The sequence below is a fragment of the Pseudorca crassidens genome, chromosome 19 (genome assembly GCF_039906515.1).
Source record: "Pseudorca crassidens isolate mPseCra1 chromosome 19, mPseCra1.hap1, whole genome shotgun sequence".
Taxonomy (NCBI): domain Eukaryota; kingdom Metazoa; phylum Chordata; class Mammalia; order Artiodactyla; family Delphinidae; genus Pseudorca; species Pseudorca crassidens.
In genome coordinates, this window is record NC_090314.1 from 5,105,710 (window position 1) to 5,125,927 (window position 20,218).

Genomic DNA, 20,218 nt, shown 5'->3' on the forward strand with positions numbered 1-20,218 from the left:
GGCTGGCGTCGGGGCTTTGCTCGCCAGGCCCGGTGTGAGGTGTTCTGGATACGAGCGTGAGTGAGGGAGTCCCTGCCTTGGAGGAAGTCTTGGCTCCGCGGGAGGGGATGGCCCTGCAGCCCCCCGGGGAGGCTCTTGCGAGGGGCCCTGGGGACGCGGGGCTCCACGGGAGCCCAGGGCTGCACTTCAGGGGAATTTCTGTCCTGTGAACGGGACGCATGCGCTGGGCGAGCGGTGTTGGGATGGTGCAGGCACTGTCTGGGTTCATCTGGCGTTCTGCCCGGACACAGGAGCAGGAATAGTGGGATTAGCCTGGCCGGCTTCAGCAGGGGCGGGAAGAGCCCTCAGTGTGACTGCTGTGCAGCCCAGAGCGGCTCCCAGGACCGGGGCGGGGGGGGGGGGGGCGGGGGGAAGCAGGGCCCGGCTGCATTGCCTTGGCACCCGTCGGCCTTGCTCTAATTGCACTTTTGCCGGGATTTCCATTAGACTTTCTGGGGACTTTTTTAATATTCACCGCGGCAGCCTCTACCCCCACCCCCTCCGCGGACCTGCCTGCTGGGCCGTCCAAGTTATCTTGTTAGCACTCTAGTTATAACTCTTGGTAGGTGTTGAGTGGTCTGTCCTCACCCCATTTTCATGTAAGTCCCGTTACTGTTTGTGTGCGATTTTAGAGAATATGACGTTTTCTGAGAATGTGTATGTTGCTTTGGAGCAGAAGTGTTTCTATTACAGAGAAATGAAACTTGGGAGCGAAACAGAACATAAAGGGAAAAGTCCCTAAAGGAACAATCGGCAATTTTAAGGAGCAGGACAGAACTCGGGGTGTACTTACCTAGTGATTTGCATTGATAAAGTGCTTTGCACACACGAAATCTGTGTTCAGAGGCCCCGCAGGGGTGGGTTCTGCAGCCACCGCTCTCCCCATTTTTCTGAGAGCAGAGCTCTGGCTCTCCCCAGCCCCTGTCTGGACTCAGTGTCACTGCCGGGGTGGCTGCCCTTGGGGATCTGCCGCACTCAGGGCACCCTGAGCGCTGGGAATTCTGGCTTCCGAGGCTGAGCGTGTGGCCTGGTCTGAGCCGAGGGCTGCAGAGCCGGAGCGGGGGGGACCCTGGCCCAGAAATAGGCCAGCGCTTGTCAGGCAGCGCTTGGCAAGCCCTGTGTCATGATGTGAGCCCGGGCGTCCACACTGTTCCCTTTAGCTGTGACTGTCTCTCGATCCGGCTCCTTAGCTAATGAGCCCCTTGCATGGAGAGTGGGTGGGTCCGGCACAGCGGGGGCACAGCCACTTCCCAGAGGGTGGACTCCCCCAGGAGACACCCCTTTTGTGTGGGCTGGAGTTGTTCCTGCTTGCTCGGTGTAATACCGCCACCTACATTTCCTCTACTCATCGCCTTCCATTTACTCCTCCTGCAATTGGGGCGGATGTGGGAAAGGACACGTTCCCGCCGTTCAGGAATGATGTGGGGGGCACGCGCGCACACACATACGAGGATGCTCTGAGAGCCCCTGGTGCTCGGGGAGCAAAGGAGCGAGGGGTGGGCAGGGTGGGAGTGGGGCGCTCAGGGAGAGGACAGAGGCCCAGCCGGAAGTGGGAGACGAGAGGGTATGGGGGAGGAGAGCGGAGCCCACCACCCCCCGTGAGATGCCAGAGACCCGGGGGTCGTGACCCCAGCCTCTCGCCCGGTGCAGGGACACCGGCCTGCTCTCCCCAGCATCCCTGGCCGTCTCCCACCCGTGCCTGGGTCCAGGCAGCGTCTCGCGGACACGGACTGTTCTGCCATCGTGGGGCTGCAGCTCCGGCGCTAAAAGCGCGTCTGCCTTTGGCGCCCACGTCTTGCTGTGGGTCTGGTTGTGTCCGCCAGCAGAAGCGTCTCCCTGCCGCCTTATAAGGACTGCCTGCCGAGCGGGCAGCAGAGGCCTCTGCCGCTTCCCAGGTGGCCGGCCACGGAGTTGGGGGCGGAGGATCCCTGGAACGGCCGGCAGCTTTGGCCCGGGCAGAGGGCAGCAGAGTCGGGGCTGGCGGAGGGGGGAGCTGGGATCTGTGAGAAGAACCACGGGGTCCTGAGCAGGAAAGTGACTGCTTTGGGCAAAACCGGAATCAGATCAGGTCGGTGGGTTTGTGTCCTGACTGCAGTTCAGGGGCAGCAGGCCAATCATTTAACCGTGGGAGCCTCAGCCTCCACATCTGTAGCTGGCGATGGTGCCCTGACCTCGCGAGACGGGGGATGCGCGCGGGCCTGGTGCCTGCGGAGCGGCGCTCAGGCGGGGCGGCCGCGCGTCTGATGTGCCCTGTGCGGCTGGCGGCCGGGGGAGTCTGTAGGCACGTGTCTCCCCCAGGCCCCAGCGTGTCGTGTGGCCGTGTGGTTCAGAGCTGCTAGGATGGGGGGTGGGGTCTGTGAGCCCTGTCTTCGCTGTCATCCTGCCCCACGCCAACGTCTTCTCTTGAGTTAACCACTGAAGTAGTTTCCTAACTGCTCTGCTTTCCTTCTGGTGGCTCTGAAACTCAGTCTCCACGGTGAGCTTCACACAGCCGAAACCAGTGCCGTCCCCCCAGTGTGCCTCGAGCCCCCCATGGCATCCCGCAGCACTGGGGTATCTGAGTATCAAGCTCCAGCCCCTTCCCCCGGCCGGGGGACGGGCCCGCCTCACCCCTCTGCTTCTCTAGGAAGTTCGAAACCCTTTCCTGTCTGGAAGCCATGCACATTCTGTTCTCTCTGCTTAGAATGGCTTCTCCCCACTTTTCAGAGCCTCCCTGCCCCCTGCACCTCCGGCTCTGCTGCCTAAGAGGCTTCCCTGACACCCTGTGTCCAAGCTCTTCCTGGTTTTCTCTAATCTGCACCCTGTTCCTTTTGGTTTGGCCAGACTCCTTCTGACTTATGATTGTACCTTTGAGTGTTTACCTGTTTATTTTCTGTCTCTTCCGTTAGCTTCACAGCCCACAAGGGCTGTGATTCTGTTTCCAGTGCCAGCGGAGTGTGTGGTAATACAAGGAAGAACTCTGAATAAAATAATGAGCCAGTAGGGGAGAAGGGCCCTGGTGCAGGGGGTCACGGAGAAGGCTGGGACCAGCTGCTCCCCGAATGAAATCAGCTGCTGTTCCTCATCTAAGACGATTTAGCGTAAAAGTAGTTTTTCATATGCGCAGAATCCAGCAGTTTTGAGAGGTTCAGATGTGGGTGGATTCCAGTTGTTTTGAACTCCGCCAGGAAGCCACCTCCTGGGATCCCTCTGTGTACAGAGGACTCCGTGTCTAATATTGCTTAGGAAAAAGTCACGTAAAAGAAGCAGCATAGGGACTTCCCCGGTGGTCCAGCGGTTAGGACTCCGCGCTCCCAATGCAGGGGGGTCCAGGTTCGATCCCTGGTCAGGGAACTAGATCCCACATGCCGCAACTAAAAGATCCTGCATGCCTCAACGAAGATCTTGTGTGCTGCAACTAAGACCCGGCGAAGCCAAATAAATAAATAAGTAAATAAATAAATATTAAAAAAAAAAGCAGCATAACGTGGTGTAAGGAACAGAGGCCTGAAAGTCCTGACTTATTGGTCTTTGGTTCTTGTATTGCCTTTGTTACTTAAAGACTTTGTATGTCTGGTTCCTCATTTGTAAAATAAGAGAAGTTGGACTAGAAAAGATGAAAGTCCCTTCCAGTTTGTACGAGCATGCTTTTGGCTGCAGGTAACAGTGACTTAAGCCGTCAAGACCATCAATTATCTCTTGAACTACAGTATGGAGCCATGGTGGTTCTAGGGTTGGTGTAGTGGTTCAAAGACACCATCAAGGACCTGGACTCTTTCCTCCCTTCTGCTTCGCCATTTGCTTTGTTTTCAGGCTCATGCCTCATGGTCACAAGATGGCTGCTGCAGCTCTAGGCATCACAGCCTCCCATAAGAGCATCAAAAGCAGAAAGGGATGAGTATGGGGAGGAGCTCTCCTCGTGTGTCTCTCTCCTTTTATCAAGTAAAACTTTTCCTGGAAGTACCCTAGCAGACTTCCTTTAGTCACATTGGCCAGAACCACCTCCCATATCCATCCCAGACCATGACTGACAAGAGAATGTGCTAACCCCAGATCTTACTCATCCCCCGGGGCTGGTCTGTGTTCAGCTGTACACAGCTCGGTGCAGCTGAGTCCCGTGAACAGTGGAGGCGTGGCTGCCTCATGGGCCTGAAGTTCTGGGACTCTTAAGTGCTTGGCCTTCAGGAGGCGGTGGCCTTGTTACCCTACAGGGGTAACATTGCATTCTTCACGTCTCTGGCAAGGCAATGGCCAGGAATAACATTTTTATAAGGAATGGCTTTACATTCCTGCGTGAGGAGGGAAGCAGAAAGGATTTGGAAATAGATGGATTTATTGGCCCAGAAAAGTTCAGCGAGCAGCTGCACCCAGCAGGTCCTCTGTAGTCAAGACCCCACAACTGAGCTGCCCTCGTAGGGAGCAGAGAAGATGAGGGATCACCGTCAGCGTGAGGCAAGGCCTCAGTTAACTGCCCCCGCAAACTGGACCAGTTCTGCTGCCTGTCCGGCCACAGCATCAGGCATTCCTAATAAGCAGAAGCCCGTTTTAAAGCTGTCTGGTAGCGAGCCAGGAATGTGTTTGTAATGGCCACCATCCTAAGAACCTCCTATGCGCCAGGCACTATGCTAGCTCCTGGGGACACCAAATCAAAGGGACAAGGTCCAAGTCCTTAAAAGGCTGAACACCTGCGAGAGATAAACAAGCTCTATGACAGGTGTGTGTCTGAGGCCAGAGAGTGGGAGAGGCCACCTTTGCCTGCGAAGGGAGCAGGAAAGGAGGTGACCTTTGAGACAGGAGAGCAGCCGGGCCAGGACGCAGCAGCCGTCTGGAACAGCAGGCAGGGGCACTTGGGGCTGCGGCCTGAGGGCTCCGTGGTCCATGCTGAGAAGTGTGAGCTTAACCCTGCAGGCGAAGGAGATCGGACGCTTCCCACACACGAGTCTTAAGATAATGTGTATCCAGTTATTTCCCAGTTTTCTTCCCAGAGGTTAAGTAAAGATGTTATTTCATTTTTTTCAATACATTATGTTAAATACATATGATGGACCAGTTATGAATAGCAGAGTTTATACCTTTGCTATAAACCATATATGGACTACCTTGTAGCAAACCGTCCAAAATGTGTGATGATTTTTAGAGATTTTAAATAAGATTTAATGATCTAAAAATTACTAAAAAGGTTTGATATCTGCTAAGTTCTTTCCCAATTTTTATCAACTTCGCCGCTAGCCGAGACAGCCAGGGATGCTGCTAGAACTCTCGTTCTCCAGCACCTTACTGGGGAATTCAGGGGGATGACTCTTCCTAGGGTGTTGGTGGGAGACTGACCAGAAGGCTTCTCGCCCAGAGTCACCAGGTGGGGCTGCCTGACTCCAGGGGCCTCCGGTCCTCACTTGCTGGGTGTTTGTTCTAGGGCATCTTATCAGTGAAGCCTCCCTGCCTGACCTCTTTAACACTAGTTCCTGCCACAGCTCACCTTCCTCACTCTGCTTTTTCTCTTTTCACACTACACGTCTCCTTCTAACATTCTGTATAATTTACTAACCTATGCTTGTTGTTTATTATGATCTGTCTCCCCTGCTAGAACGTTAAGTCCCTGAGAAGCAGGGGTCTTGTGGGTTCCATTCCCTGGTGTATCTCGACCCCCTAGAGCTGTGTCTCATAGGAGACCTAGACCCAAGGTCAGTATCTGGGTGATTAGAAAGCAGCCTTTAAGAATTCTCCACTTGTTCTCCTCGACCATGATTTGTCATTAGACAGAGGTGAGTTATTAAGAATGAAAACCTTATTGAGCTTGTTAGAGCAAAGCTGTTTCTACCTGTTTGCGAGCTGTTAGTGCTGAGAGTAAAAGGCCACGGTGCCCCCTGAGGCTGAACGGTAGAGGCTGTTGGGGCAAAGGAACAAAGAGCAGAGGTGGGGTCTTGGACTTCGGTGGCAGAGTGCTGGACGCTGGCGGTGACAGATGCTGTTCTTTTCAACAGGTATAGGAGTCTGGTCACTGGGGCCCGAGCAAGAGGGGTCATTGCTGTCCTCTGGGTCCTCGCCTTGGGCATCGGCCTGACCCCGTTCCTGGGGTGGAACAGTAAAGACCGTGCCGCCAACTGCACGGAGCCCTGGGATGGAACCACAAACGCAAGCTGCTGCCTTGTGAAGTGTCTTTTTGAGAACGTGGTCCCCATGAGCTACATGGTGTACTTCAATTTCTTTGGGTGCGTCCTGCCCCCGCTGCTCATAATGCTGGTCATCTACGTCAAGATCTTCCTGGTGGCCTGCAGGCAGCTCCGGCGCATGGAGCTCGTGGGCCACTCGAGGACTGTCCTCCAGCGGGAGGTCCACGCGGCCAAGTCCCTGGCCATGATTGTTGGGATCTTTGCTCTGTGCTGGCTGCCGGTACACGCCATCAACTGTGCCTCGCTCTTTCAGCCAGGCTGGGCCAAGGAGAAGCCCAAGTGGGCCATGAACACGGCCATCCTCCTGTCGCACGCCAACTCGGTCGTCAATCCCATTGTCTACGCCTACCGGAACCAAGACTTCCGCTACACTTTCCACAAAATCATCTCCAGGTATGTTCTCTGCCGGACAGACGTCCGCAAGAGTGGGGATGGGCAGGCAGGGGCGCAGCCTGCTCTCCAGGTGGGCCTGTGACCAAGGCTCCTCTTGCCTGTTCGAGGAGAAGGCACAAGTTCGGTAACAAAGGGACAGGGCATGGCTGGCGGATTCTCACTGGAAGGACAGCTACACCTCACAGGCCAGCAGGTGGCCTCTTCGGAGCACTTCCCCGGAGGTACCACGTACCTAGTTAATATGCACACGTTACTCGTAGGTCCCGAGGGTCGGCACATGTGTTTACGGTTCTCTGGCTGCTCTGGCTGATGATGCCGACAACTTGAATGGATTGTAAAAGAAAGTTTTGTTTTCCTAAGACTCTACCTCTTTCGTGGTAGAAAATGACTGAAACTATTTTACTGTGAAACACTGTGAACTATTACAATACAAATACTTTTTAACTTAGCAGGCAATGGAAAAAGTTGGACATACTAAAAATATATACTTGTTCTGGGGAAGGTGACCAGGAAAATTAGAAGTATAATTCTTCAATCAAGACACTGCCATATTAGGGAGATGATAGTCTCATAAGTTCTTAAGTAGAATGTCATCAGATGACGGGTTTGATAACAGTCTTTTCCATGTACAGCAAACTACGCTAAAGGAAGAAACTGGAGAAGTGGGATCCCTCCGCCACCAGATTCTGTTTCCCCCTTCCAGAGCTAGATAGTGAATTTTACTTCTCTCCCAAGTTCAAGTTGGCCAAGTTGCTGGAATCCAAAGTGAAAATTTTACTAAGGAAAGTTAGAGAATTGTGTTTATGTATGAGGTGAAATAAAAATAAAACTTAAAAACAAAAATACAGTTTAGGGTGCTGCGCCAGCCTGCTATGCAGAGCTCACCTACCTTCCGTTCTCTATCCTGAAATAAGTTTACACTGAGCCCAAGTTTGCCAAGTAGCACAGTCTTGATAGGTTTTATTCGCCACACCTCGACCTAAGAGAAGCCTCTGCCACCACAGAGCCCTGCGCCATCTGCGGCCTTCCCCACAGTCATTCGTTAGCACCTCATATTGCGGGGCACAGGGCTGGGGGCTGTCCGAGGCTGCAAAACCATCTATTTCACCTGTCTGGTCGCTGACTCGATTCCTTCTGCAGTAACCCTGCGCGCATGTTGCAGGCTCACGAACCCCTAGAGAGACAGGGAGAGCCTGTCCTTCTAGGACCCTGTTCCAGCTGTGGACAGCCTTCCCCATGAAAAGTTCCTGTCCTGTGCCGAAATCTGTCTCGTGTTCCTTTTCATCCGCCATTGCTCCTTCGCTCTCTCTTGGGGTCCGGATGCGTCCCGTTGATCTCCCTCCCAGCATCCTCTTGGGAATCTCTCAGCCTTTTCTTCCTCAGACTGGAAATCCCCAGCAGCGTCTTCAGCTTCCTTCGTCTGGCTCGTTACGCAGCTCAGAAGTGCACGCAGAGCAAACCGGCACTCCCTTGTCCTAGGTACCGACTGCGTGTCTCACAACACAGCCTATTTAATCAGCCGTTTTGGCCTCCACACCGCAGATTCTGCAGCTCGCTGAAACCAGAACCCTGATGTCTTCTTGTCTTTGCTGCCATTTAGCCACATCTCCGCTCTAACCTTTTACTGCAGAAAAATTTTCTGGACCCAAGAAAAAGAACTGATGCTTATTTATCTATAAGCTTCAGCTTGCTGTTTCACCTACCGTTCCAACCTCTTAGAAATGCCTAGTACTCTGGTCACTTAAGAATCTAATTATGACCATGACATGACGTTAGGCTTTGGAGTCTAAAACGCTTGATTCCATCTGGAAATTTTCTACCCAAGGGGCTTGGAGGCTGGTCTAGACTTTTCACGAGGGCTTCAAACCATACGCACATCCTGGGCCCAACCCACAATGCCTCCTGCAGCCCACGGGGAAGGGACAGCGACAGAAAGTCTGGTTCACGTCTCGGCCGCGTGAATCACGCGTGTGTTGAAGGACGGTGTGATGCTCCATCTGCGCCATTTATGATGCTTCTTGTGTCTTTTCCATCAATAATACATCAGTCAGTTGCTTGTCAGAGACGCTCAGCTGCTGACAGGTCCTCATAACCTGACTAAGATAAACTGCCAAGAGGTGCTTGCACTGGAAACAAAACACACAAACCAGTTAGAAACCGGAGGGGCCGGGCTAACCCAGACCTCTCACCACCATCACACGTAGCAGGAAAGGAGTGGGGCACAGACTGTGCGCCTCTCACTCACTGCCTGCAACTGAAGACAAAGATGAGACCTCCTAGGAGGCAGTGGGGACGAAGGAGGTTTTCCTTTGCCTGTTGTTTGGGGCAACAGTTTAGATCCAGCTTGGTACACGTAAAACCAAGGGAAAACTGAGACAGGCTCTTTATTTTAGTCCTAAATTATATTTCTTTCTTCCTCGCCTTCAGAAAGCTGTTAATAGCAATGGCTAACGTTCCTTGAGGTACTGTGCTAAGTGCTTCTTAAAGTTTATCTCACTTAATAAGAGAGAATTATTTAATAATGAGATAATAAGATTATCTCATTTAAGCCCCCCAGCGGGACAGGTCTTATCCCCATCTTACACACATGCTCAGAGTCTACAGTGTAGTCCCTTCACCACTATTAGACTTCTGGGGCATGGTGTCGGGGGCAGGGGCAGGGGTGGCGGGACCCTCACATAGCTCGGCCTGTAACACCTCTGGGGAGAGGACCTGTGCTGGACCTTGTATCATAGCACATACAGCTTAGGTTACTGGAGGGCCTGCTTGAACCCTGTCATTTTACAGGTGAAATCAGCTGTGAAGGTGGCTTCTTGTACAATGGGACATTCAACCTGCCACCCAGTTCCCAAGGTGTGTAAAAGAAAGGGGAAGAACTCAGCGGGTGCTACAATATTCTTCCTTGGCAAGACTTAACAAATGGCTGGGCAGTGCTTTCTCCTGTGGAGTCAGGAGCTTTGTGAGTGTGTCTTGTTCCTGCTTGATGCCCTGGACTCCGTGAAGTCAGCAGAGGCACCGATGTGCTCTCCTGCCCCCGGGAAGGTCGAGCGTGGCCAGGTGCCAGGCTGTCTCACGGGGAGTGGGAAGAAACAAACACCTCGAGGCTGGACGTGGAGCTGGGGGTATGCAAAGCTGCCAGCAGCGATTTAGTTCGTATTTCTATTGGGCCGACTGGTTCCCCAGTTGCCAGCTTTGGGGATTGCCTGTTGCCCTCCCCACAGGTGCATCTGTGACCTTTTAAACTAAAATGGGAAATTGGTGTAGTTCTAAAAATGACACTGCATTTTGGGAGGGTAAACCCAAAAGAGAGGACTAACTGAAGTCAAAGAGCAGGAACTGCTGTCTGTCTCCACGTGCAGTAAAATCCCCGTTTGTGCAGCTCTGAGACGACGCGGCGAGGGCTCTCAGTCTCTCCTAGCCCAGCCGCAGCTGGGGGGCCCTTCCCATCCTCACCAGGAGGCTGTCACCCTTCCGCAGCACTGAGAAGGCAAATGCCGGGCACGAACAGTAATGACAAGAGGCCAAACACACGTATGTTCTACCGGAACTTCCAAGTACCTAGAAAGGAAAGGATAGATGGGATCAGACTTGGAAGGGTGTGCTGGAAGACCACGCCCTTCCCCCGGATCTATCTGCCTGACGACGCAGAGCTGCTCTGCGCTGGGAAGAACCGTAGGAACATCTTCCGCAGAAGTGGCAACTCGACTTCCCTGCCTGCGGGACCTTCCCGCTGCCTTAGAGCTCTGCCCTTGAGGACTCCACAGGACAAAACAGAAGCGTTTCGGGTGGGTTAAACCATCCCTCTGGCTGGTGATTCAGAGGGCCCACTCCGTGGGCTGACTATAAAGAGGCAGAGGAGAAAGGCCCCTCATTTGCACCTCATCGTGGTGTTTCTCAGCCTCTGGTATTTCACAGCATGTGTGTAAACGTCTAAAGCTTCCACCACACGTGTGAAGGGAGTCTGAAAACAGGTGAAGGCTTGGCGGTGAGGCAGAAAGACAGGTCTTCAGAAGAAAACGGGAAAGGGCTTCTGAAAAGCATCTGAGAACAGGAGGAATGTAGGAAGCAGAGAATCTTGTAACGGGATGATCGGGCGGCTGTCTCAGAGCGCGGTAAGCCCAGATCTGCCTGTTCCCCAGCAGGATGGAAGGAGCGCACAGATACGAGGGCTGGGAACACGCCAGTCCAAGAGCAGACGGCCGGCTGTCAGTCAAGTGGTGAGGAGAGGCCGTCCAGGGAAGTGACGCTGCATCTGGAGTGTGACTGGACAAACGGAGAAATCGCCTGTTTACGTCTCCACCACGAAGCGGCCAAAGACACAGCTGAGGGCTTCATTCCTACAGTTAAATCTGCAGGGCTTCCCTGGTGGCAGTGGTTAAGAATCCACCTGCCAATGCAGGGGACACGGGTTCGAGCCCTGGTCCGGGAAGATCCCACATGCCGCGGAGCAACTAAGCCCGTGCGCCACAACTACTGAGCTTGCGCTCTAGAGCCCGCGAGCCACAACTACTGAAGCCCGTGCGCCTAGAGCCCGTGCTCTGCAACAAGAGAAGCCACCGCAATGAGAAGCCCGCGCACCACAACGAAGAGTAGCCCCCGCTTGCCGCAACTAGAGAAAGTCCACGCGCAGCAACAAAGACCCAACGCAGCCAAAAATAAATAAATTAATTAAAAAAAAAAAAACAACACTCTGCAAACTGTTGGCAAAAGGAACGTCCTGGGCACGCGGCGCCACCCCGAGGGCTAGCTCACGTGAACCGCAACTTAGGGATTGCCACAGGGCTCCCACGTTTTGCAGGCTCTGAGGTGGCCACCTACATGAAAAGGCCAGGACTTAAAAAGCAACAAATGCCAGAGCTCCTCTTTCTCCTCACAAAGAATAAAGCAGCAGGAAAGGCTTCAACCGAGCAACAGCAGTGTTCAGGCACGAGCTGTGCCTGTTCGTCAAATGTCCTGGCATTCACGTGACGCGGCCATGTCGCTAAGGTTTCTTGACCAAGTCAGGAGAATTCCTTGGGGGCTGCAAGATTACCAGAAATGGCCCATGACTAGGTAAGAAGATGCCTACTGTTCCCATTAAAAATTTCAGCCCCAGTTACAAATCAGGTGTGAAGAAAATCACATGTTACAGATTTCCAGTCCTGGGGCACTGACATGTTTTCGGTGGTGGACGCTGAGAATGCTTGCAGGAATCTCCCCAATGTCTGGAAAACACAGGCTGAAGGGAGAGCATTAAAGCAGATTGTTTCCCACTCAGTCCTGCACGAAAACCGATCAACATCCAGCAGTGACACCAACAATTCTCGCGTCTCCAAACTGTCACCAATGAATAAAAAACTTCAGATTTCTTCTGCTCTCTGGATTTACATTTAACTAGGCATAAGCCTCTGGAATTCTACACTGACAAGTTCCTTCTTATGGTGGGTCCCCAGCCCATCAGAATACTCTCTGGATGAAGCTGAGTGCCGGTAACTCAGGGACGGGGAGAGTTTCTCCAAGAGGTTCCCTTGCTGATCCTTTCAAAGGCTGGCTAGGACTCAAAACGTTCAGCCGCCCGAGGCAGTGAATACTGTAAATGAACAGTCAATTCTGAATTTGCTTCGTCTTTATCGAGCAGTGGACAACTAACGAACCCAATAATCAGGCAGAGATCGGAGTTGGATACGTTTAGAACTAGAAATTGACCTCACGGACCATCTAATTCACTTCCTTCACCCTTCAATGGAAAAACCCCCTCCTCTCACGGGAAATACTCCCAGTGCAGCCACTCAGAGCCTGGAATGTTTACCCCCAGAAGGAGAGAGCTTTTAAGAAAAGCAGTGCAGGAAAGAGGATACTCAAACCCAGGCTGGACGTGTGTGCACCTTGCCTGGAGGAAGTCTGCTGCGGTTCCAGTGAGGTTCTAAGGTGACTGGCCCACCTGCGTGGTCATCCACTCAGGACAGTTTTACTTTATGGCTGCTCAAGCCTCTTAGCATCCATCACAGTGGGGAACTGTATGATCTACTGTTCCCCAAGTTCGGTGCCTCTCTCGGAAAGAGGATTATACATTCCTGCCCCATTAGATACAGGCTGACTGTGTGCCCTGCCTTAGCCAGTACAACGTGAGTAGCCAAGCAGAAACATTAAAAACGGTGCATACTATGTCCTCTTCTCTGTCTGCCGTGAGATCCGCAATGTTCCAGACGGGGGCTGCTCCAGCGGCTGGGACCCTGAGTGAAGACGTTTTGGAGCAGAGCTGCAGTTGACTCTTAATGGAGATGTATAGTGAGTGAGTGAGATATAAACTTCGTTTTGAAATTTGGGGGTCATTGTTACCACAGCCTAACTTATTTAGCACCTCCTGACTGACGCACCCCCGTTCCTGGGTGGACCAAAGTTTATCAAAAAGCAACTCGGGTAACAACGTCAGTGTGACTTTAAGATAATTTCCACTACACCTGGACGAAGTGAGAGCATTAGAAGGTTGCCCTATGGAACGATAACTAGCAGGACCAAGAGGCAATGTCTGACTCACTTTTATCATCTCACAGGACCTCTGAATTAAGCCAACTTCTTTCTATGTTACTATATACAATGAAACCACTGAGGTTAATTTGAGGGTGTCTATAAGATTTCTACAGCCTCATTTAATTCAGAGTCCCAGCTGACAGCCACAATTCTAAGAAGTTAGCATTTTCATGACGAATAAAGCAACATGATATAATACAGAATGTGAATGATGAAAATTAAACAACTCACAGTGATCCTGGGAGGAACAAAAAAGTCAACAATAACTGAAGTATTTCAGAGTCTTTAAGATTTTAACTAACAATGAGATCCCAGAACTAGAGGGCAGTTGGGACTCTGCTTGTGTAGGTCAGGGGTTCTGCTGATGTTGGAACTAGGACAAAAAATCCGAAACTAAAAGACATGGGAAAACTCCGAGGCCCTCCCCGTTGAGGGTATTTTAGCTACATAAAAACCAAAAGTAAATACTCTAGAAAGAAGACGGAAACGCTTCCTCAGGTACAAACAACATCACTTAAGAGTGCCGCTTATTAATCTATGCAGCTCACCACGAGAAAGTTCTCATCAGCAGCCTCTTTTAAGTAAATACAACCCAGAGTTTTAACTGCAGCCTTCAGCACGGATCACCCCGGCTTACTTCATGCAGAAATGCAGGAGGACGTGCCAGGTTGGCCGCACCATCCTGCAGTGTGGAACCACAAGTAAGTTCACTAGGCAAAGCCACCCGTGTACCCAAGAGGCTCTGCCCAGTCACTCACTCACTAAGAATGAGTCAACACGGTCTTAACTCTGAGGTCATCATAAATAAACCAGAATCCAAACACTGAAAAATCCCTCCTTCCTGGTCTTCAGCAAGGCCTGGATTAAATACAAGAGCTGACAGCTTCGTTTTCACTCCTTCCAAGCCAGACACAAAATTCTGGAGACCACTGCTGGTGTTTAATTTCATTCACAAGATTCCCTTCGCTCAATCCCAGCGGCAGGTACCACTGTCTAATGTAGCTAAACTGGGGGTGGGGAGTGTGGCCCACTGCTGACGTACAGACAGGCAGTGCAGGATGGCCTTTACACATCCCCGCTGCCGGAGGTGACTGTTAATTTTCTGCACCTCAGTTTTCGGCACAATGAATATCTTTCCGGGCTTTTGGTGAGAATTATCAATACATGAAAGTAATTCGGAGTCTGATAAGAGTCTGATCTGTTACTTTACAAATCTACCTACCTTCAGCTCCAGTGGGCAAAACTAAGGTCCAAGTAAACTGCCTGAATTCAGCAGTTTGGCCTTCGTGAACACTTCTTGACAACAATTTTGACAGATCATTTCTATGAGATGAACCTGGACATGTGGAAGGATTTCAAAGTACATTTTGGTTTTTGCTTGTAAGCAAGAGATAATGTAACAAGGTGATGGAGTCAGCACTTTTTGGTGGGTGGGTGGGTGGGAAAGTACCTCTAGTATTAAACGACAGGAAGGCAAACGTTGACTGTGCTCTGTTAGACCTAAGAGATCCTCTCTGCGTCATTGCTGGTTCTACACATCGCTACCAGGTAGAGCTAACAGGTCATGTTTATCTTATTTTAACTACTCATACTCTTATTTTACCAAGTTGGGTCAAAGGCTTTTCAAAAGCCCAGGAAATACTCAGAGCTGGTCACCAGCTTTCACAGAGATTCATGAAAACATTTTGTCCTACGGGGATTCTGTTGAGATAATCCCCACCTCTAGGTCTCTACCTGGTAAACACGCCTCCCACTGGGTGATGAGATTAAGGTGACGGACTGGCGATCAACGAGGTCCAAGGCCTGGACGGCTGATGAGCCAAAGACAAACTTCAGCCTGGGGAGCAGAGAAGCTTCAGGTTAGACGGCTGGACTCAAGCCACCTCTGTGACTTGACCCAAAGGATCACCACTGGCAGTTTTTAAAAATTCAGTTCATTTTAATTTGGAAGAAAAAAAAAAAGCTGACAATACAGCCAAACCCCATGTAATCGACCCCCCAGAATAAATGTTAACATGACCCCATGTAATCGACCCCCCAGAATAAATGTTGACATGACCCCATGTAATCGACCCCCCAGAATAAATGTTGACATGTTGTTTGGATAAAGAAGTCCTCTTTATACTTCAGTCTTTCCTATTCGTCCCAACTTCCTTCATCCCCGAGGCAACCACATGAATTTGATGGTTTCCTTCCTATTAATGTTTTTATATTTTATAATACATAGTACATATGTGTGTGTGCATACATATATATACACACATACATATATACATATGGTATCGTTTTATAAGTTTTAAAACATAAAAGGTATATGGTAGGCTTTTTTGGCAACTTTTTTTTCCCACTCAGTGTACTTTTGAGAATGATGCATGTATATATTTGTGTGTGTATATATATATATATATTTTTTTAAACTTTTGAATATATTCTATTGTATGTACATAATACATTTTATGTTTTAAATACTCTATTTTAAGTACTCTATTGATGGACATTCTGAATGTTTCCATTTGACACTATTACAAATAATACTCAGTTATCCCCGTACATGCCCCTTGGTGCACATATATGAGAGTCCTTCCTGGTTATGTAAGTGAAAGTGGAACTGCTGGGTCTTAGGATATGTGCAGTTTTCAGTTTTAATGGGCGCTGCCAACAGCTTCCCACCGCGGAAACAGTGCTCCCCCTAGCGCCATATGAGAGTTCTATTTCCTTCTCATTCTCACCAACACCTGTATTATCAGGCCTTTTCATGTTTGACCATCTGATGGGTGTTAAATTTGTTCTTTATGGATCAGTAATAAAGGCTATCCAGCTGTTAAATGATGTACCAGAAAAAATGTGATATGTGGGAAAATTCTTACAATATGTTAGGTGAGAAAGGTCGGGCACCGTATTTTATATCTAGAAACTCCATCATGTTAAAAATTTTTTTCTTAAGAAAATCTACAATTACCTCAAAATAAAACATTACATTGAAAAAAAAAGGCGATAAACCAAATTGTAACAGTGATTATCACTGGCTTGTATGATTATTCATGCTTTTGATGTTTTGTTTTCCAAGGACTTTATTTATTTATTTACAAGTATGGGTTATTTTTATAAACTGGAAGATAAAATGGCTGGGTTGAACTAAAACTAAAAAGTTAATGTTTTAAAGAACCCATATGATTTGACACAAAATAAGAAGACAGCACTACTAAGGCTTTAAAATTAAAACGTTCAACTTCTTCATTTTCTAACAAAGTAGTCTGTTACTATAACAAACTGTTAGAATGGGAAAAGTGCTTAAAATTAAACACAGGATGATCGTCTATGGGCAAAGAAAACTAAAGACATAAAATCTGGTAACAACTTTATCAATCAAATTCCAATTAACTTTAAAAATGGATCTAATAAGAATTTTTTTAACTTGCCTTGTCTACTTTATAACATATTGTGAATATCTCAATGCACTTTTAACCACTTTTAATGGTTATAAAGAATTCCATTGTAAAGATCAATTACTTTTATTTTCCCCAAACTCTATTTTTTGGATAATTAAGAGTTTGTTAAATTTAATTTGAATAATTAGATTGTTTCAAGGTGTTTTTTCTTTTTGCTACCATAAACAATAGTGGATGAATGTGCTCACTGTAGTCTTTAAACATCCATGATTAATTCCCTGAGATACAGTCTTATAAGTGGAATTTCTGGGTCAAAGAATATGTATATTTTAAAGCTCCTGTTCCCAGCTGCCAGTTTACCTTCGAAGTTACACTCCTACCATCAGTTATCCTCTTCTCCATGTTCTTGCCAACATCTGGAAGATTCTTACCAACATCTTTGCTGTGATACCCAGGTTTTATAGATGGGAAGTTATCTAATTATTTTAATTTGTATTTTTATGATCACTAGTAAAATTTAGCTTTTTGTCAAAGCTTTTGGTAACTTGAATTCTTTTATTACTTGCCTATTTTCTTTGTTTTAAATGTAGTAATTTTTTTAATAATGTAAAATCTTTGTAAAAAATTTAAGAAATAGAGAAAAAGTTAAAGCCATTTTCTAAATTGCACCTCCTTCCTCCCCCCTAAGATAACCTCTGGTATAAGTTGGTGTATATCCTTCAGGAGTTTTTAAATATAAATGTTTATGTGCAGTTAAATGTTTAGTTACTCCTAGGTAGCTTTCACTTTTTTCTTGCTATTAGGAATGTAATTAATGTTTGAACTTTGTGTATGAAGGAAAATAATTATTAGTTTCTGTATTTAAAAAAAAACCTTTATTCTCTTGGTGTTTAAAAAGTAGTTATGTCCCCTACAAATAATGACAATTGTCTCTCTTTGCAAATAGGCATACGGCTGACTCTTGAACAATACGGGGATTAGGGGCACTGACCCTGAGCAGCTGAAAATCTGCGTATAACTGTAAGCTGCTCTCCATATCTATGGTTTAACCAGCCTCACATGGTATAGCACTGCAGTATGTATTTACTGAAAAAATCACTATGTGTGGACACACATAGTTCAAACTTGCGTTGTTCAAGGATCAAGTGTACTTCTCATTTTTTCATGTGTTCGTGTAACAGCTACAACTTTTAGAGCAATGTTAAAGTGGCAATTAGGACAATAATGGAATACCTTGTACTGTCAGATACAGTGTTGGTTACTCACTTGAGACAGATTTTTAATCATGTAAAGAAAATATTGTTCCTAGTTTAGTAAGAATATTTTTTAAAAATCAAGAGTTGATGCTGAAAGAATTTGGCCTTTAAAAAACACATTAATGATTAAAAACAAAAAACCCAAATACAACAGGATATATACTTACGATAACAGATGCTCATCAGGAACTGTAAAAGAGGAATGGAAAGGTTAATTGTGTCAAACCAGTGACCATAGACAAAACCATCTTAAAGAGACTATAAACAGGGGCTTCCCTGGTGGCGCAGTGGTTGAGTCTGCCTGCCAATGCAGGGGACACGGGTTCGAGCCCTGGTCCAGGAAGATCCCACGTGCCGCAGAGCAACTAAGCCCGTGTGCCACAACTACTGAGCCTGTGCTCTAAAGCCTGCGAGCCACAACGAGTGAAGCCCGTGCACTGCAACAAAGACCCAACGCAGCCAAGATAAATAATTTTATCAAAAAAGAGAGAAAAGACTATAGCCAAGAAGACTTTTGTGTAAGATGGTGAATTGAACATAGGCATCAAATTTTACTCCTTCCCAATATTCTGCTAAACAATAATAAAAGGATTTTTTTAAAAGAAGCATAAACTCCCCAGGATGAGGACAGGGAGAAACACAGCTGGAAAATAATTTACAAGACCTGAGAACACTGAATCCTAAGTGAGCAATGGGAGAGCCGAGTGTAAATCAGAGCCTGATTTACCCTTCAGAATCTAGTACCCCCTCCTGCTAAAACAAACCTCAGAAACTGGTGGCACCAGATGGCTCTGGAGTGGGAAGGAAGCAGGGGGGCTAAAATAAGACTCTTTGAAAGAAAGTTTAAGAAGCTAGAAGGTCGCAGAATAATGCTTTCAGATGTCTGAAGAAATGGTATTTCCAACATATAATTCAATACCTAGCCAAACTATCAATTAAGTGTGAGGATAGGAAAAGAACTTTTTCAGGCATGTAAAGCCTCAAAAAAAGTACATCTCGTGCTTTTCTTCAGGAAGGTACCAGAGTATGTGCTCTATAAAATAAGGTAGCAAACTGAGAAAAAGAAAATTGTAGGGTGAACTAAATAGAAGGCTCAACTTAGGTAAAGGGAATTCCCCAGACAATAATGGTGAAGGGAGATCTCAGGAGACAGCCAGCCCATAGGAGAGCACACCTGAAGGCTCTAGGAGAGACTCCTGCAGGAACATGAAACTGATAAAACATCGCATTCACCTGAACATCTTGAGTAGCGATTTAGAACACTGGTAAAAAAAGAGTTTGAGGTTGAATCAGGGATACATGAAAAAGTAAACAAACACAAGTATGACAGTTTTGAGAGAAAGCAGAAAGTTACAGGAAAGGAAACGTAATCCTAGCTTCCTGCATGGCTCAGCTGTGACTCAATTTTACGTCATCACAAGTGTAAACTCAGTATTGACCTAAAGAAATTATCGTTGAAGGGTGGGGGGTCAGGAAGAGTGTATGACTAACTAGAACAAAGATTTTTAAATAGCAGAAAACGGTTCTGCTGAAAATAAACGTGAGTCAGTGGTAGTGGTCGCTCTGAGTCCTGAGCATCAGGGGCACCTGCAGGCCCCCTTCAAGACGCTCAGTGTATGGATTAATCCATTCAGACACAGAGCCCATCTCGGGCAACCACTGTTTGAGCTGACAACAGACTGGCTTTCCCCCCACCCTTTCTGGGATCAGAACATGTTTGAATACCTGGCTGGCCTAATCTTTCAAGCACATATACTGCTTTAGTTTTAACTGAAATGAGAAAAGTTGGCTTCCTTTTCTCAATTCTTTAAAAACAGTAACTCAAGATAAATCCTTTTCAAAGTGCGGTCCTTTTCAAACAAAAGCCATCCAAGTGAACCAGCAGGGGCAGTTCTGAGGTCTAATCTATTTATTCAAGGACCATTCGGACGCTGGTTGCGCAGTTCTCATGCAGATGCACTTCGATCGGGACCCTCTCAATACCGGTGTGTGCTGCGAACGCCCAGGGATGCGGGAACCTGGTCACAGAGCATCCTCTGCTGGTCAAAGGAAAACAGGTACAGCCACAGCGTCCAGAACCGCCCCCGCCCACCCCAAGTCGCTGCGTCTGCAGCCGGGTTTGCGGCCCTGAAATACTCGCTCGTTGAACAGGGTGTAGGAGAGGATTCGTTTAGAGCGAACACAGATTTTGAGAAGGAAGGGCTACTGACGAGGTCAACAGAAACCTCCCTCGTAGGGGCCAGCAGCCCCGCCCCGGTACCCCGGGTTTCCGCCCCCGCCGCCGCCGCCGCATAAGCCTCCAGCCCGTACTCGGCGCGCCGTCCCGCGCCGCCGCCGCCATCTCGCTCAGCAGCTCCTCCACCACTGCCGGCAGCGTGAGCGCCCGCGCCGCCACCGCCATGACCGGTCCCGCGCTAGCCGGGGCGTGGCGGACGCGGTGACGTCGAGTGCGTCCCGACCAATCGGCGGGCGCTCGACGCCG

General features: G+C 48.5%; 2 protein-coding genes across 4 annotated transcripts in view; one reads left to right on the plus strand and one right to left on the minus strand.

Annotated features, from left to right (window-relative positions):
- ADORA2B (adenosine A2b receptor) overlaps nucleotides 1-6,663 on the plus strand; it is a 19,149-nt gene extending 12,486 nt beyond the window's left edge. The window contains exon 2 of the mRNA XM_067715496.1: nucleotides 6,000-6,663. Within this exon, the coding sequence (XP_067571597.1) occupies nucleotides 6,000-6,663 (664 nt within the window). The remainder of the gene's footprint in view (nucleotides 1-5,999) is intronic.
- Nucleotides 4,334-20,194, minus strand: ZSWIM7 (zinc finger SWIM-type containing 7). 3 transcript variants are annotated; one of them, XM_067715504.1, is made up of 6 exons: nucleotides 20,047-20,194; nucleotides 18,911-19,772; nucleotides 17,904-17,925; nucleotides 14,826-14,928; nucleotides 10,035-10,139; nucleotides 4,334-8,707 (listed from the first exon to the last, which is right to left on the minus strand). In XM_067715504.1, exons 2-6 carry the CDS (start codon nucleotides 18,963-18,965, stop codon nucleotides 8,588-8,590), a joined length of 405 nt encoding a protein of 134 aa, XP_067571605.1. In that variant the 5' UTR covers nucleotides 18,966-19,772; nucleotides 20,047-20,194; the 3' UTR covers nucleotides 4,334-8,587. The 3 variants fall into 3 exon arrangements, with proteins under 3 accessions (XP_067571605.1, XP_067571606.1, XP_067571604.1); XM_067715505.1 differs by having other exon boundaries at nucleotides 18,911-18,998; nucleotides 20,047-20,111; XM_067715503.1 differs by lacking the exon at nucleotides 18,911-19,772 and having other exon boundaries at nucleotides 20,047-20,173.
- Nucleotides 20,195-20,218: the final 24 nt, after the last annotated feature.